The sequence below is a fragment of the Oncorhynchus masou genome, unplaced genomic scaffold, assembly GCF_036934945.1.
Source record: "Oncorhynchus masou masou isolate Uvic2021 unplaced genomic scaffold, UVic_Omas_1.1 unplaced_scaffold_446, whole genome shotgun sequence".
Taxonomy (NCBI): Eukaryota; Metazoa; Chordata; class Actinopteri; order Salmoniformes; family Salmonidae; genus Oncorhynchus; species Oncorhynchus masou.
In genome coordinates this window covers 546101-564372 of record NW_027010853.1, presented here as the reverse complement: position 1 = coordinate 564372, position 18272 = coordinate 546101, and the positions used below count along the sequence as shown (strand labels likewise).

Here is an 18272-nt window from a genome sequence, read left to right as displayed (position 1 = left end):
CTGTGTGTGTCGTGAGTATGTGTCTGTGTGTGTGTCGTGAGTATGTGTCTGTGTGTGTCGTGAGTGTGTGTCTGTGTGTGTCGTGAGTATGTGTCTGTGTGTGTGTCGTGAGTGTGTGTCTGTGTGTGTCGTGAGTGAGTGTGTGTCTGTGTGTGTCCATGAGTGTGTGTCGTGAGTGTCCATGAGTGTGTGTCTGTGTGTGTCGTGAGTGTGTGTCTATGAGTGTGTGTCGTGAGTGTGTGTCTGTCCCTGTGTCACTGTCCTGGAGTGTGTGTGTTGTGAGTGTGTGTCTGTCCCTGTGTCACTGTCCGTGAGTGTGTGTCGTGTGTGTGTCGTGAGTGTGTGTCTGTCCCTGTGTCACTGTCCTGGAGTGTGTATCTGTGTGTGTTGTGAGTGTTTGTGTGTCCCTGTGTCACTGTCCTGGAGTGTGTGTGTTGTGTGTGTGTGTTGTGAGTGTGTGTCCCTGTGTCACTGTCCTGGAGTGTGTGTGTTGTGAGTGTGTGTCCCTGTGTCACTGTCCTGGAGTGTGTGTGTTGTGAGTGTGTGTCCCTGTGTCACTGTCCTGGGGTGTGTGTGTTGTGAGTGTGTGTCCCTGTGTCACTGTCCTGGAGTGTGTGTGTTGTGAGTGTGTGTTCCTGTGTCACTGTCCTGGAGTGTGTGTGTTGTGAGTGTGTGTCCCTGTGTCACTGTCCTGGAGTGTGTGTGTTGTGAGTGTGTGTTCCTGTGTCACTGTCCTGGAGTGTGAGTGTGTGTCCCTGTGTCACTGTCCTGGAGTGTGTGTGGAAAAGATGAGAACTGGACAGCCTGAGAGTAAAAACTACGTTCTGATCTTCTGCCCAGAAAGGATAAAGATCAGATCTGATGGTTCCAAAGACCAATTAGTGGAAACAAATGAGAACTGGGCTCCTTGTGTAAATGTAGCCCTCCGGTCAACAGGACCAGGCTGAGTGCCTGTAGATCAGACTAGAGAAGACATGGCTATACCAGGTCTAGTAGCTGTATATCTATACCAGGTCTAGTAGCTGTATATCTATACCAGGTCGAATAACTGTATATCTATTCCAGGTCTAGTAACTGTATATCTATACCAGGTCTAATAACTGTATATCTATACCAGGTCTAGTAACTATAGATCAGACTAGAGAAGACATGGCTATACCAGGTCTAGTAGATGTATATCTATACCAGGTCGAATAACTGTATATCTATTCCAGGTCTAGTAACTGTATATCTATACCAGGTCTAATAACTGTATATCTATACCAGGTCTAGTAACTATAGATCAGACTAGAGAAGACATGGCTATACCAGGTCTAGTAACTGTATATCTATACCAGGCTGAGTGACTATAGATCAGACTAGAGAAGACATTGCTATACCAGGTCTAGTAACTGTATATCTATACCAGGCTGAGTGACTATAGATCAGACTAGAGAAGACATGGCTATACCAGGTCTAGTAACTGTATATCTATACCAGGTCTAGTGCCTGTAGATCAGACTTGAGAAGACATGTCTATACCAGGTCTAGTAACTGTATATCTATACCAGGTCTAATAACTGTATATCTATACCAGGTCTAGTAACTGTATATCTATACCAGGTCTAGTGACTGTATATCTATACCAGGTCTAGTGACTGTATATCTATACCGAGTCTAGTAACTTTATATCTATACCAGGTCTAATCACTGTATATCTATTCCAGGTCTAGTAACTGCATATGTATACCAGGTCTAATAACTGTATATCTATACCAGGTCTAATCACTGTATATCTATACCAGGTCTAGTGACTGTATATCTATACCAGGTCTAGTAACTGTATATCTATACCAGGTCTAGTAACTGTATATCTATACCAGGTCTAGTGCCTGTAGATCAGACTTGAGAAGACATGTCTATACCAGGTCTAGTAACTGTATATCTATACCAGGTCTAAAAACGGTACATCTATACCAGGTCTAGTAACTGTATATCTATACCAGGTCTAGTGACTGTATATCTATACCAGGTCTAGTGACTGTATATCTATACCGAGTCTAGTAACTTTATATCTATACCAGGTCTAATCACTGTATATCTATTCCAGGTCTAGTAACTGCATATCTATACCAGGTCTAATAACTGTATATCTATACCAGGTCTAATCACTGTATATCTATACCAGGTCTAGTGACTGTATATCTATACCAGGTCTAGTAACTGTATATCTATACCAGGTCTAATAACTGCATATCTATACCAGGTCTAGTAACTGTAGATCAGACTTGAGAAGACATGTCTATACCAGGTCTAGTGACTGTATATCTATACCAGGTCTAGTAACTGTATATCTATACCAGGTCTAGTGACTGTATATCTATACCAGGTCTAGTAACTGTAGATCAGACTTGAGAAGACATGTCTATACCAGGTCTAGTGACTGTATATCTATACCAGGTCTAGTAACTGTATATCTATACCAGGTCTAGTGACTGTATATCTATACCAGGTCTAATCACTGTATATCTATACCAGGTCTAATAACTGTATATCTATACCAGGTCTAATCACTGTATATCTATACCAGGTCTAGTGACTGTATATCTATACCAGGTCTAGTAACTGTATATCTATACCAGGTCTAATAACTGCATATCTATACCAGGTCTAGTAACTGTAGATCAGACTTGAGAAGACATGTCTATACCAGGTCTAGTGACTGTATATCTATACCAGGTCTAGTAACTGTATATCTATACCAGGTCTAGTGACTGTATATCTATACCAGGTCTAATCACTGTATATCTATACCAGGTCTAATAACTGTATATCTATACCAGGTCTAATAACTGTATATCTATACCAGGTCTAGTGACTGTATATCTATACCAGGTCTAGTGACTGTATATCTATACCAGGTCTTGTAACTGTATATCTATACCAGGTCTAATAACTGTATATCTTTACCAGGTCTAGTGACTGTATATCTATACCAGAAGAGAGAGAACATGTCCAAAAGCCTGAGGCCCGAGTAGTAAAATTATAAAATGACCATATTTCTAAGTAACTATCCATTTCTAAGCTCTGAAGTGTCTAGAGGGCTGCGGTTTTCATTCGGGGGGGGGAAGGAAAAGTAGTCAAATTATCATATTTCTAGCAGTTTCTAAGCCCTTTGTGCTGTGTGATATGGAATGGGGGGGGGGTGGGGAGTGGCCTCTGGCCGTTGTCTGAGGAGATTCTGTGGTGTCTGTGGTCTGAGGAGATTCTGTGGTGTCTGTGGAGACAGGAGATTCTGTGGTGTCTGTGGTCTGAGGAGATTCTGTGGTGTCTGTGGTCTGAGGAGATTCTGTGGTGTCTGTGGTCTGAGGAGATTCTGTGGTGTCTGTGGTCTGAGGAGATTCTGTGGTGTCTGTGGTCTGAGGAGATTCTGTGGTGTCTGTGGTCTGAGGAGACAGGAGATTCTGTGGTGTCTGTGGTCTGAGGAGATTCTGTGGTGTCTGTGGTCTGAGGAGACAGGAGATTCTGTGGTGTCTGTGGTCTGAGGAGATTCTGTGTTGTCTGTGGTCTGAGGAGATTCTGTGGTGTCTGTGGTCTGAGGAGATTCTGTGGTGTCTGTGGTCTGAGGAGACAGGAGATTCTGTGGTGTCTGTGGTCTGAGGAGATTCTGTGGTGTCTGTGGTCTGAGGAGATTCTGTGGTGTCTGTGGTCTGAGGAGATTCTGTGGTGTCTGTGGTCTGAGGAGATTCTGTGGTGTCTGTGGTCTGAGGAGATTCTGTGGTGTCTGTGGTCTGAGGAGATTCTGTGGTGTCTGTGGTCTGAGGAGACAGGAGATTCTGTGGTGTCTGTGGTCTGAGGAGACAGGAGATTCTGTGGTGTCTGTGGTCTGAGGAGACAGGAGATTCTGTGGTGTCTGTGGTCTGAGGAGACAGGAGATTCTGTGGTGTCTGTGGTCTGAGGAGATTCTGTGGTGTCTGTGGTCTGAGGAGATTCTGTGGTGTCTGTGGTCTGAGGAGATTCTGTGGTGTCTGTGGTCCGAGGAGACAGGAGATTCTGTGGTGTCTGTGGTCTGAGGAGACAGGAGATTCTGTGGTGTCTGTGGTCTGAGGAGACAGGAGATTCTGTGGTGTCTGTGGTCTGAGGAGACAGGAGATTCTGTGGTGTCTGTGGTCTGAGGAGATTCTGTGGTGTCTGTGGTCTGAGGAGATTCTGTGGTGTCTGTGGTCTGAGGAGATTCTGTGGTGTCTGTGGTCTGAGGAGACAGGAGATTCTGTGGTGTCTGTGGTCTGAGGAGACAGGAGATTCTGTGGTGTCTGTGGTCTGAGGAGATTCTGTGGTGTCTGTGGTCTGAGGAGACAGGAGATTCTGTGGTGTCTGTGGTCTGAGGAGATTCTGTGGTGTCTGTGGTCTGAGGAGATTCTGTGGTGTCTGTGGTCTGAGGAGATTCTGTGGTGTCTGTGGTCTGAGGAGACAGGAGATTCTGTGGTGTCTGTGGTCTGAGGAGATTCTGTGGTGTCTGTGGTCTGAGGAGATTCTGTGGTGTCTGTGGTCTGAGGAGACAGGAGATTCTGTGGTGTCTGTGGTCTGAGGAGATTCTGTGGTGTCTGTGGTCTGAGGAGATTCTGTGGTGTCTGTGGTCTGAGGAGATTCTGTGGTGTCTGTGGTCTGAGGAGACAGGAGATTCTGTGGTGTCTGTGGTCTGAGGAGATTCTGTGGTGTCTGTGGTCTGAGGAGACAGGAGATTCTGTGTTGTCTGTGGTCTGAGGAGATTCTGTGGTGTCTGTGGTCTGAGGAGATTCTGTGTTGTCTGTGGTCTGAGGAGATTCTGTGTTGTCTGTGGTCTGAGGAGATTCTGTGGTGTCTGTGGTCTGAGGAGACAGGAGATTCTGTGTTGTCTGTGGTCTGAGGAGATTCTGTGGTGTCTGTGGTCTGAGGAGATTCTGTGGTGTCTGTGGTCTGAGGAGACAGGAGATTCTGTGGTGTCTGTGGTCTGAGGAGATTCTGTGGTGTCTGTGGTCTGAGGAGACAGGAGATTCTGTGGTGTCTGTGGTCTGAGGAGACAGGAGATTCTGTGGTGTCTGTGGTCTGAGGAGATTCTGTGGTGTCTGTGGTCTGAGGAGACAGGAGATTCTGTGGTGTCTGTGGTCTGAGGAGACAGGAGATTCTGTGGTGTCTGTGGTCTGAGGAGATTCTGTGGTGTCTGTGGTCTGAGGAGACAGGAGATTCTGTGGTGTCTGTGGTCTGAGGAGACAGGAGATTCTGTGGTGTCTGTGGTCTGAGGAGATTCTGTGGTGTCTGTGGTCTGAGGAGACAGGAGATTCTGTGGTGTCTGTGGTCTGAGGAGATTCTGCAGTGGCACTGTTCTGAGGAGGTGGGTGGTGATGTTGGTCTCTGCCGCCCCCATGTGGCATAAAGGTGAACTGCAGTGGCACTGTTCTGAGGAGGTGGGTGGTGATGTTGGTCTCTGCCGCCCCCATGTGGCATAAAGGTGAACTGCAGTGGCACTGTTCTAGGTGGTGGGTGGTGATGTTGGTCTCTGCCGCCCCCATGTGGCATAAAGGTGAACTGCAGTGGCACTGTTCTGAGGAGGTGGGTGGTGATGTTGGTCTCTGCCGCCCCCATGTGGCATAAAGGTGAACTGCAGTGGCACTGTTCTAAGGTGGTGGGTGGTGATGTTGGTCTCTGCCGCCCCCATGTGGCATAAAGGTGAACTGCAGTGGCACTGTTCTGAGGTGGTGGGTGGTGATGTTGGTCTCTGCCGCCCCATGTGGCATAAAGGTGAACTGCAGTGGCACTGTTCTGAGGAGGTGGGTGGTGATGTTGGTCTCTGCCGCCCCCATGTGGCATAAAGGTGAACTGCAGTGGCACTGTTCTGAGGAGGTGGGTGGTGATGTTGGTCTCTGCCGCCCCCATGTGGCATAAAGGTGAACTGCAGTGGCACTGTTCTAAGGTGGTGGGTGGTGATGTTGGTCTCTGCCGCCCCCATGTGGCATAAAGGTGAACTGCAGTGGCACTGTTCTGAGGAGATGGGTGGTGATGTTGGTCTCTGCCGCCCCCATGTGGCATAAAGGTGAACTGCAGTGGCACTGTTCTAAGGTGGTGGGTGGTGATGTTGGTCTCTGCCGCCCCCATGTGGCATAAAGGTGAACTGCAGTGGCACTGTTCTGAGGTGGTGGGTGGTGATGTTGGTCTCTGCCGCCCCCATGTGGCATAAAGGTGAACTGCAGTGGCACTGTTCTGAGGAGGTGGGTGGTGATGTTGGTCTCTGCCGCCCCCATGTGGCATAAAGGTGAACTGCAGTGGCACTGTTCTGAGGAGGTGGGTGGTGATGTTGGTCTCTGCCGCCCCCATGTGGCATAAAGGTGAACTGCAGTGGCACTGTTCTGAGGAGGTGGGTGGTGATGTTGGTCTCTGCCGCCCCCATGTGGCATAAAGGTGAACTGCGGTGGCACTGTTCTTGCGGACTGTTTCTAACGTCTCTTGTTTCCATATTCGGGTTCCCCAAGCGGCTTGACGGGGCTCCTGCCGCCAACACACGGTGACATCACGCTCCCGTCGGCACGCGAACTCAACACGACTCGGGGAAAGGGACGTGGCTTTGGATCATCGTTTTGTTCCTGTAACATGTAATGTGACGGTTCCACTGTTAAAAACGGATTGATCCTCAGAGTCCGTTCATAGTTAAAAACAGTGATGGAATTTAAGGACTTTGGGCAATGGGCCAGCCAAGCTAGTAGACCTGCAATTAATACTAGCCTGGTCTCCACAGCACTATCCCCAGGCTAGTAGACCACAATTAATACTAGCCTGGTCTCAACAGCACTATCCCCAGGCTAGTAGACCACAATTAATACTAGCCTGGTCAACTAGCCTGGTCTAAACAGCACTATTCCCAGGCTAGTAGACCACAATTAATACTAGCCTGGTCTAAACAGCACTGGCCAGCCAGGCTAGTAGACCTCAATTAATACTAGCCTGGTCAACTAGCCTGGTCTCCACAGTACTATCCCCAGGCTAGTAGACCACAATTAATACTAGCCTGGTCTCAACAGTACTATCCCCAGGCTAGTAGACCACAATTAATACTAGCCTGGTCTCAACAGTACTATCCCCAGGCTAGTAGACCACAATTAATACTAGCCTGGTCTCAACAGCACTATCCCCAGGCTAGTAGACCACAATTAATACTAGCCTGGTCTCAACAGCACTATCCCCAGGCTAGTAGACCACAATTAATACTAGCCTGGTCTCAACAGCACTATCCCCAGGCTAGTAGACCACAATTAATACTAGCCTGGTCTCAACAGCACTATCCCCAGGCTAGTAGACCACAATTAATACTAGCCTGGTCTCAACAGTACTATCCCCAGGCTTTAAAAGAGAAAACATTCAAAAACTGTTCATAGTTAAAAGCTTGGTTTGTTTAATGCCAGAATCATTATTTTACATTTTAAACAATTCAATGGTTTTGCATTTCTTTTTTTACAATTGTTTTTATTTTATTTTTTACAATATGTACCACATGTATGTCTGCATCATACAACAGCAGAACCAAGTTGTCATAATGTATATACACTGTAGATAAGAGGACTTGGGGTTAAAGGTTAGAGAGAGGAGACAGGAAGAGCTATTGGGGTGGAGGCTTTATAAAACAAAACACAAATACACATGAATCCAGTCAGGATTGTGCTCAACGAACACACACACACACACACACACACACACACACACACACACGCACAGCCACGTGCCGGCAGTCACACACCCCAGAACTTCCCGCTGTGCCAGAGATAGCAGCTACCTCAAAAGGCAAAGACAAGTCACACACACTTAGTGGCAGTTCTGTCCAACACACACAGAGAGGAGGGAGACTAGAACCACAGTCGCTTGAGAGGGGAGGGGCTACTATACAGGAAGGCTTCTCGGCCTCAGGACCCCAACACACCTCTAGTAACAGGAGGGGGGAGGGGCTACTATACAGGAAGGTTCTAGACCTCAGGACCCCAACACACCTCTAGTAACAGGAGGGGGGAGGGGCTACTATACAGGAAGGCTTCTAGGCCTCAGGACCCCAACACACCTCTAGTAACAGGAGGGGGGAGGGGCTACTATACAGGAAGGCTTCTAGGCCTCAGGACCCCAACACACCTCTAGTAACAGGAGGGGGAGGGGCTACTATACAGGAAGGCTTCTAGGCCTCAGGACCCCAAACACACCTCTAGTAACAGGAGGGGGAGGGGCTACTATACAGGAAGGCTTCTAGGCCTCAGGACCCCAACACACCTCTAGTAACAGGAGGGGGAGGGGCTACTATACAGGAAGGCTTCTAGGCCTCAGAACCCCAACACACCTCTAGTAACAGGAGGGGGAGGGGCTACTATACAGGAAGGCTTCTAGGCCTCAGGACCCCAACACACCTCTAGTAACAGGAGTGGGGAGGGGCTACTATACAGGAAGGCTTCTAGGCCTCAGGACCCCAACACACCTCTAGTAACAGGAGGGGGAGGGGCTACTATACAGGAAGGCTTCTAGGCCTCAGGACCCCAACACACCTCTAGTAAAAGGAGGGGGGAGGGGCAGGTCTGTCCCATTTCCCCACCACTCAGAACACATGGCCAACACAGTTTTCATCCCAGTGGTCGAGACAGGCTGCTGGTGAGCCTCCAGTCTGTTTGTGCTATCATTCCAAGTCATTGTCATGCCAACCACGAGGAAAGGAAGGAACACAGGAAGGAGGGATGTCGGAGAAGGAGGAGGGAATAAGTGGCTTTTTAATATTTTACATTTATCTTTTTTTATGAAAGCAACAGAGGGGAGGTGCCAGGTTGAGGTTGGGAGGGTTTGATTGGCCGGCCTGGTGGACGAGTCATCATCCAATCAGCTCGGGCCACGACAGCAAAGTAGAAATATCTAGTGTGTGTGAAATGTGCCTTGAGCGTGTGTGTGTGTGTCGATGTGCGCGTGTGAAACGTGCCTTGAGCGTGTGTGTGTGTGTGTGTGTGTGTGTGTGTGTGTGTGTGTGTGTGTGTGTGTGTGTGTGTGTGTGTGTGTGTGTGTGTGTGTGTGTGTGTGATATCCGGGGACACTCAGAGCATCCGGTTGCGTTTATGGGCGGGCGAGTCTGTGATGACGTCACTGCACTGGGCAGACGCCCTCTTCCTATTGGCTGCAGCGGTTGCCGCGGCGTTCTCCAAATGGAGCGCCATCTCCTCGGCGATGAAGGTGTTCAGGTCGACGTCGTGGAGACCGTTCCTACGGTTACGACCCGGCTGCTGAGTGACGGGGCTGTCGCGTGTTAGGTGCGTCGGAGAGCCAGGGGCACCGGAACGAACGGATATACTGGCCATCGCCCCACTCAGGCCTGGAGGGGGATTACAACAACATGAATAATATTAGTAAACAGGTTATTACAACACAGGCGTCAGTAAAAGAAATCACTCAGTGTCTCTCCACATCTACACAGAGAGAGAGACAGTTCCGTGGTTGCCATGGACATTGTTTTAAGAATATTTTTTTTTAAATGACCGTCTTGAGTGTTTGAGCTATAATATCTGGTGAATTTGACCTATGGAGTTTCTGGACTAACGGCCGGTCAGTCAGTGTTTGGCTAGGTAGCTAGCAAGCTGGACTAATGCCCATGGCCAGTCAGTCAGGGTTTGGCTAGGTAGTTAGCTAGCTGGACTAATGGCCATGGCCAGTCAGTCAGTGTTTGGCTAGGTAGCTAGCTGGACTAATGGCCAGTCAGTCAGTCAGGGTTTGGCTAGGTAGTTAGCTAGCTGGACTAATAGCAAGCCAGTTTGTTTGTCTTGGCTAGGTAGTTAGCTGGCTATGCGGTCGTTTGAATGATGCATCAATACAGCCCTGGTTCCATGAACGATATGGACTGTGGTGGGAGGAGTTGAGAGAGGCCTCGTAAGGGCCTGTTCCTGACTAATGCAGAGGTTCAGCTGTCTCACCGTGTCTCACCGTGCCGCACCGTGCACCGTGTCTCACCGTGTCTCACCGTGTCGCACCGTGTTGCACCGTGCCGCACCGTGCCGCACCGTGTCTCACCGTGCCGCACCGTGTCTCACCGTGCCGCACCGTGCAGCACCGTGCCTCAACGTGTCGCACCGTGCCGCACCGTGCACCACCGTGCCGCACCGTGCCGCACCGTGCAGTGTGTGTGTGTCGCACCGTGCCTCGTGTCTCACCGTGCAGTGCGATGGCCTCTCTGAAGGGCTGCAGGTCAGCCTCGACAGACGACCCGCTCTCCGTGGACGGCGGCCTGCCGGGTGACATCACAGAGAGGGCGTGGCCGTGTTTGGGTGTCTGTGCGTCGCGACGGGGGTTGCGTGGGGGCGGGGCCTTGCCACACAAAAAGCTGATGAGGTCCTCCCTCCTGATGTTTCTCCTCCTCTTCTTCACCCAGGCCAGCATGTCTTTGTTACGACGCTGGTACGCTCGCTGGACCCCCAACTCATAGCTCCGCTGGTGGGACTCTAGTGACTCTGTGAGGGGGAGACAGGTTTCACAGAAGAGATAAATCAAGTAAATTTACCACATTAACATTACAGGTAGAATTAGTCTCCAAGACTTACTGTGGTAAGACTTACTGCAGGTAGAATTAATAGCAGGTAGAATTAGTCTCCAAGACGTTTACATGACTTACTGCACTAATAGCAGGTAGAATTAGTCTCCAAGACATTTACATAATGACTTACTGCACTAATAGCAGGTAGCATTAGTCTCCAAGACATTTACATAATGACTTACTGCACTAATAGCAGGTAGAATTAGTCTCCAAGACATTTACATAATGACTTACTGCACTAATAGCAGGTAGAATTAATAGCAGGTAGAATTAATTGCAGGTAGAATTAATAGCAGGTAGAATTAATAGCAGGTAGAATTAATAGCAGGTAGCATTAGTCTCCAAGACGTTTACATAATGACTTACTGCACTAATAGCAGGTAGCATTAATAGCAGGTAGCATTAATAGCAGGTAGCATTAGTCTCCAAGACGTTTACATAATGACTTACTGCACTAATAGCAGGTAGCATTAATAGCAGGTAGAATTAGTCTCCAAGACGTTTACATAATGACTTACTGCACTAATAGCAGGTAGCATTAATAGCAGGTAGCATTAATAGCAGGTAGCATTAGTCTCCAAGACGTTTACATAATGACTTACTGCACTAATAGCAGGTAGCATTAATAGCAGGTAGAATTAGTCTCCAAGACGTTTACATAATGACTTACTGCATTAATAGCAGGTAGTATTAGTCTCCAAGACGTTTACATGACTTACTGCACTAATAGCAGGTAGCATTAGTCTCCAAGACGTTTACATAATGACTTACTGCGCTAATAGCAGGTAGCATTAATAGCAGGTGGCATTAATAGCAGGTAGAATTAGTCTCCAAGACGTTTACATAATGACTTACTGCACTAATAGCAGGTAGCATTAATAGCAGGTAGCATTAACCTCTTACATCTATGGGGGCGCTATTTCATTTTTGGATGAAAAACGTTCCCGTTTTAAACAAGATATTTTGTCACAAAAAGATGCTCGACTATGCATATAATTGATACCATTCGAAAGAAAATACTCTGACGTGTCCAGAAATACCAAGATATTCTCTGTGCGTGCCCTAGAACGTGAGCTTCAGGCAAAACCAAGATGAGATGGCATCCAGGAAATGACAAGGATTTTGAGGCTCTGTTTTCCATTGTCTCCTTATATGGCTGTGAATGCGAGAGGAATGAGCCTGCCCTTTCTGTCGTTTCCCCAAGGTGTCTGCAGCATTGTGACGTATTTGTAGGCAGATCATTGGAAGATTGACCATAAGAGACCACATTTACCAGGTGTCCGCCCGGTGTCCTGCGCCGAAATTGGTGCGCAAAAGTCACCTGCCAGTATTTTTCCTTGGGATACAGAGAGGAAAGCAAGCTTCCACGAACTGTATATCAATGAAGAGATATGTCAAAAAACACCTTGAGGATTGATTCCAAACAACGTTTGCCATGTTTCGGTCGATATAATGTAGTTAATCCGGAAAAGTTTTACGTTGTAGGTGACTGAATTTTCGGTTCGGTAGCCAGACGCAATGTAGAAAACGGAACGATTTCTCCTACACACAGACGCTTTCAGGAAAAACTGTGCATTTGGTATGTAACTGAGAGTCTCCTCATTGAAAACATCAGAAGCTCTTCAAAGGTAAATGATTTTATTTATTTGGTTATCTGGTTTTTGTGAAAATGTTGCATGCTAAATGCTACTCAAAATGCTATGCTAGCTTTGCATACTCTTACACAAATTAGTCAATTTCTATGGTTCAAAAGCATATTTTGAAAATCTGAGATGACAGTGTTGTTAAGAAAAGGCTAAGCTTGAGAGCAGACACATTATTTTCATTTTATTTGCGATTTTCAGAAATCGTTAACGTTGCATTATGCTAATGAGCCTGAGGCTTTAGTCACAAACCCGGATCCGGGATGGGGAGTTTCAAGAAGTTAATAGCAGGTAGCATTAATAGCAGGTAGCATTAATAGCAGGTAGCATTAGTCTCCAAGACGTTTACATAATGACTTATTGCGCTAATAGCAGGTAGTATTAATAGCAGGTAGTATTAATAGCAGGTAGTATTAATAGCAGGTAGCATTAATAGCAGGTAGCATTAATAGCAGGTAGCATTAGTCTCCAAGACGTTTAAATAATGACTTACTGCACTAATAGCAGGTAGAATTAGTCTCCAAGACGTTTACATGACTTACTGCACTAATAGCAGGTAGAATTAGTCTCCAAGACGTTTACATAATGACTTACTGCACTAATAGCAGGTAGAATTAGTCTCCAAGACATTTACATAATGACTTACTGCACTAATAGCAGGTAGCATTAATAGCAGGTAGCATTAGTCTCCAAGACGTTTACATAATGACTTACTGCACTAATAGCAGGTAGAATTAATAGCAGGTAGAATTAATAGCAGGTAGAATTAATAGCAGGTAGAATAGTCTCCAAGACGTTTACATAATGACTTACTGCACTAATAGCAGGTAGCATTAGACTCCAAGACGTTTACATAATGACTTACTGCACTAATTGCAGGTAGAATTAGTCTCCAAGACATTTACATAATGACTTACTGCACTAATAGGTAGAATTAATAGCAGGTAAAATTAATAGCAGGTAAAATTAGTCTCCAAGACGTTTACATTATGACTTACTGCGCTAATAGCAGGTAGTAATAATAGCAGGTAGTATTAATAGCAGGTAGCATTAATAGCAGGTAGCATTAATAGCAGGTAGCATTAATAGCAGGTAGCATTAATAGCAGGTAGCATTAATAGCAGGTAGCATTAATAGCAGGTAGCATTAATCTCCAAGACGTTTACATAATGGCTTACTGCACTAATAGCAGGTAGCATTAGACTCCAAGACGTTTACATAATGACTTACTGCACTAATAGCAGGTAGAATTAATAGCAGGTAAAATTAATAGCAGGTAAAATTAGTCTCCAAGACGTTTACATAATGACTTACTGCGCTAATAGCAGGTAGCATTAGTCTCCAAGACGTTTACATAATGACTTACTGCACTAATAGCAGGTAGAATTAATAGCAGGTAAAAATAATAGCAGGTAGCATTAGTCTCCAAGACGTTTACATAATGACTTACTGCACTAATAGCAGGTAGAATTAATAGCAGGTAGAATTAATAGCAGGTAGAATTAGTCTCCAAGACATTTCCAAAACGACTTACTGCAGTAATAGCATTGAAACGGAGCTCAATAGAAACATCCCTCCCTCACATACAGTGCATGCATACAGGGCTGTATTTGACAGTGCACAACGTAGAAAGCATCTTGCAACGGAAAACAAGCATTTTCTATTGGACAGGTTCCCCACATCGGAACGTTCTCTTCCCTTTTCCTCCTTAGTGAACAGGACCCTGGTGGTCTAGCTACAGCACGGAGTATGGGTGTGTGGCTAGGGAAGAGAGGAGGGGAAGAGAGGAGGGGAAGGGTTAGGGTGGTAGACTGTGTTTGTCGTTCATCCGAGTGTCCCCAGGGAAACCCTAGCCTGACAAAAACACACGACACTCAACAGCGTGTCACACAGCCACAAGACAAAAACACACAATAAAACAAGTTAAACTCAGCATTTAGTTACCTTTGTATAGGTTGGTGACGGCAGTAGCTGCGTTCTGGAAGGGAACCCAGAGAGACAGACCCTGCTGTTGACAAACTCTGTCTGAAAACACACACACAAACAAGGAAAATGTTAACAACCGGAGCAACTTGACATTCACAAAACCAATGCATGCCATTAATTCCATGCTTGTGTCTAACATACGACATCGTCTGGCAAAAACAGCGACTTTTTTTCCAGGCCCGTATAACTTTGAATAGACAACTTTCTCTACTTTGACCCTTCAACTTGGCTAAGCAACGCCATTTTGTCTGACTGAGCTGCATCAGTCCGACTTCACTGTGTTTATATGCCTTAGACCAAACCTATGGCAAAGAAACCAAGCGACAGTTATCTAGTTAGCTTAACACTGGCTTGGGCCCCACAAAAAACGAGCAAAACTAATCTAGTTATCACGGCATAGTGGTTGTTTCACTAGAGACGTGGATGTAGAATACACCCTCAATATTGTGATAAACTAGTAGAATAGCAATTATACAGTAAGTCGGATAGATAACATTAGTCATAACCCAATCGCCATTTTGTCCGAGTAACGCATTGATCAGCGTTATAATAATTCACCGCGTCGTTTTTAAACTGATTGACCAGACAAGGTGAATGGTCAAGTGTTGTGAATGTGCCAAGAGGACCGAGTGTCAAACAAAAACAGAAACGGCTTGGTGATTAATAATAATAATAAATAAAATAGTTATTTTCAACACAACTCCTCCCTGCGCTTCGCCATTTTGTTCTGCGTTACGGTCAGACTGCAAAGTTAACTCGAGACAAAAATTGTCAAAACTCGACATTAATACATTTTTTTGAAAGGATTAAACAAAGAAATGCAAATCAAATCACTTGAACGATGTGAAGAGGCCAAACTATAATTAAAAAGTTGTACATCTATGATATCTTTAGTTAGTTCCCGAGCTACAGCGACAGTACTGTCCCTGGACCTGACAACTAGATAACTCAGCAGGGGGTTAAGATGACAATCTGTACATTATTCTTAGACAATGTTAGTTAGAAATTTAGCTAATATATAAAACTAATAGACTACAAGTAGGGTCTAAAATGGTTGCCAAACAAAACAAAAAGAGCAAACTAGATCGCCTTTAATGTCCTTTGTTTGCCTTGCCACTCGAGTCTATCTGATAGCTTTTTTAATGCTAATTGTCAGCTATCTTAATTAGCTAATACTAGTTGCTAATGAAGTATTATTCCGGACCTTTGTATAGCTGTGCGACCGCAGTGGCTGAATTTTGGAAAAGATGCCATAGTTTCTGCTGACTTTGCTCCGACTCGTCGTCGCTCGGCTCCTGTCGCTCCGCTTCGGCCAAACACTGCCGCTCCCATTTGGAGAACCAATGTTCGGGACCGTGCTCCTGGATCTCCGCTTCGCCCTCCTTCTCCTTCTTCTCCTCCATAATAAATCGCAATTAAGCGTCTATTACGTTACGGTTTATTATATGTGGGTACCCCCCCTCCCCTCCCGTTTTTTTAAAACTTCCTTATAGATGTGAATACTAATCGGATGGATTGGTAACTAGCCGTGGAAACGCTAAAAATAATAATTTTAAAAAGCCCAGCTGTTGTTGAAGTTAGATCCGCATTGTGAAAACATCGCGTGTCTAAACGCAGATCTCCCCGGTACTAAACAAACTGAAGGAGTCGTCGACTGAGAGAATCTCTTTAAAAAAAAAAACACATGTCAACATGCTTGTTAACTGAAACCCCGCCTTTTTTCTCACCATGCTTAAAAACGATTGGCCTGCAGTGGTTGCTTAGGGCGTGGTTCTGCGAATTATTCTCAAGTCTTCATTGGATGTAAAAGGGAAGAGATACGTCATAGAACAACAATGTTGATCCCGCCCCCCCCTCCTTTGACTGTCAAACAGTGTCTGTCCAGAGGGAGACGTGTTATCAGGTTCATGGTGGATGGCCTTACCCTCATGCAAGTTGACGTTTAACACGGTTAAGGTTATGCTCAGGGTTGTTAGGGTTCAGTTTATGGACGTACCAAAGATCTCGGATAACTATCCGCGCGGATGGAAGTTTACAAACTATATTATTTAGCCTCAAATTCTGGCCTACAGTCAGAAAGTAGCCCAATAATTAAAAAAATAAAAATAAATGACCCCCTTTAGTAGACCAGCCAACCTGGACAAAGTGATTTCTTTTTTTGTTTGCTTGTTACAGCTTGTCATCCATGCTAGATCAAACAATAATGTTAGATCCATAAAGTTAGGGCAGATAATAGCTTACATTTAGATTTTTAAGGCAATTTTAAAAGGGGTTTCAAAGGTCAAATCTGGTTAAAATTGACATATTTTTATAGATTCTTAAAATTTAACTAGGCAAGTCAGTTAAGAACAAATTCTTATTTAAAATTACAGCCTAGGAACTGCCCTGTTCAGGGACAGAATGACAGATTTTAACCTTGTCAGCTCGGGATTCAATCCAGCAACCTATCGGTTACTGGCCCAACACTCTAACCACTAGGCAGTTATATATTGACTTATATATAAAGTACCAGTATATATATATATATATATATATATATATATATATATATATATATATATATATATATATATATATATATATACTGGTACTTTATATATATATATATAGTATATATATACTGGTACTTTATATATAAGTCAAAAGTTTGGACACACCTACTCATTCAAAGGTTTTTCTTTATTTTTAATTTTTTTTACATTTAGTAACCAAATAAAGTGTTGAAACAAATCAAAATACACTATATAATTTAGATTCTTCAAAGTCACCATCCTTTGCCTTGATGACAGCTTTGCACTCTTAGCATGTATATAAATATGTATATATATGTAACGGATGTGAAACGCTAGTTTAGTTAGCGGTGCGCGCTAATAGCGTTTCAATCGGTGACGTCACTTGCTCTGAGACCTTGAAGTAGTAGTTCCCCTTGCTCTGCAAGAGCCGTGGCTTTTGTGGAGCGATGGGTAACGACGCTTCCCTGGGGGTCCCTGGTTCGCGCCCGGGTATGGGCGAGGGGACGGTGTAAAATTATACTGTTACATATACAGTGGGGCAAAAAAGTATTTAGTCAGCCACCAATTGTGCAAGTTCTCCCACTTAAAAAGATGAGAGGGGCCTGTTATTTTCATCATAGGTACACTTCAACTATGACAGACAAACTGAGGGGAAAAAATCCAGAAAATCACATTGTAGGATTTTTAATTTATTTATTTGCAAATTATGGTGGAAAATAAGTATTTGGTCAATAAAAGTTTAACTCAATACTTTGTTATATACCCTATGTTGGCAATGACATTGGTCAAACGTCTACTACTGTTCAATCTCAGACACTGACCACACTTTAGCTAGTTAGCATTTGAACTGTATGAAAGGGTACATTAATGCATCCATCCCATAGTCTAAGTGTTATAGACTTTAGCTAGCTAGTTAGCATAACAACTGTATGAAAGGGTAAATTAATGCATCCATCCCATAGTCTAAGCGTTTTAGACTTTAGCTAGCTAGTTAGCATAACAACTGTATGAAAGAGTACATTAATGCATCCATCCCATAGTCTAAGTGTTATAGACTTTAGCTAGCTAGTTAGCATTTGAACTGTATGAAAGGGTAAATTAATGCATCCATCCCATAGTCTAAGTGTTATAGACTTTGGCTAGCTAGTTAGCATTTTAACTGTATGAAAGGGTACATTAATGCATCCATCCCATAGTCTAAGTGTTATAGACTTTAGCTAGCTAGTTAGCATTTGAACTGTATGAAAGGGTAAATTAATGCATCCATCCCATAGTCTAAGTGTTTTAGACTTTAGCTAGCTAGTTAGCATAACAACTGTATGAAAGGGTACATTAATGCATCCATCCCAGTCTAAGCGTTATAGACTTTAGCTAGTTAGAATACAGAGCAGTAGATGAAAACATAACGTTGTTTGTATTCCTTAGCCTAGATAACTGTTTGTACAGTATGTTGACTTTGGCGTCTACTTCAGACCTCATCGATTTGATCAAGGATGAGCATAAGAGCCTTGAAAAGGGGAGAAGACCACTATCAGCCTGGCCATGTGGAGAAGACCACTATCAGTCTGGCCATGTGGT

At 44.7% G+C, this 18272-nt stretch overlaps 1 protein-coding gene across 2 annotated transcripts; it reads right to left on the bottom strand.

Moving 5' to 3' along the window:
* Positions 1-7378: 7378 nt before the first annotated feature.
* LOC135535119 (HUWE1-associated protein modifying stress responses-like) lies at positions 7379-15841 on the bottom strand. 2 transcript variants are annotated; one of them, XM_064961840.1, is made up of 5 exons: positions 15386-15841; positions 14140-14220; positions 10173-10469; positions 9054-9340; positions 7379-8978 (listed from the first exon to the last, which is right to left on the bottom strand). In XM_064961840.1, the coding sequence occupies exons 1-4, from the start codon at positions 15582-15584 to the stop codon at positions 9066-9068; spliced, it is 852 nt and encodes a 283-aa protein (XP_064817912.1). In that variant the 5' UTR covers positions 15585-15841; the 3' UTR covers positions 7379-8978; positions 9054-9065. The 2 variants fall into 2 exon arrangements, with proteins under 2 accessions (XP_064817912.1, XP_064817911.1); XM_064961839.1 differs by having other exon boundaries at positions 7379-9340.
* Between the last annotated feature and the right edge of the window lie 2431 nt (positions 15842-18272).

Excerpts from the sequence above, each read along its gene's own strand:
- LOC135535119 (XM_064961839.1), bottom strand. The coding sequence starts at position 15,584 with ATGGAGGAGAAGAAGGAGAAGGAGGGCGAAGCGGAGATCCAGGAGCAC. Across the intron at positions 10,470-14,139 it reads CGTCACCAACCTATACAAAG|AGTCACTAGAGTCCCACCAG; the intron begins GTAACTAAATGC and ends TCCCCCTCACAG. Across the intron at positions 9,341-10,172 it reads AGAGGCCATCGCACTGCACG|GCCTGAGTGGGGCGATGGCC; the intron begins GTGAGACACGAG and ends ATCCCCCTCCAG.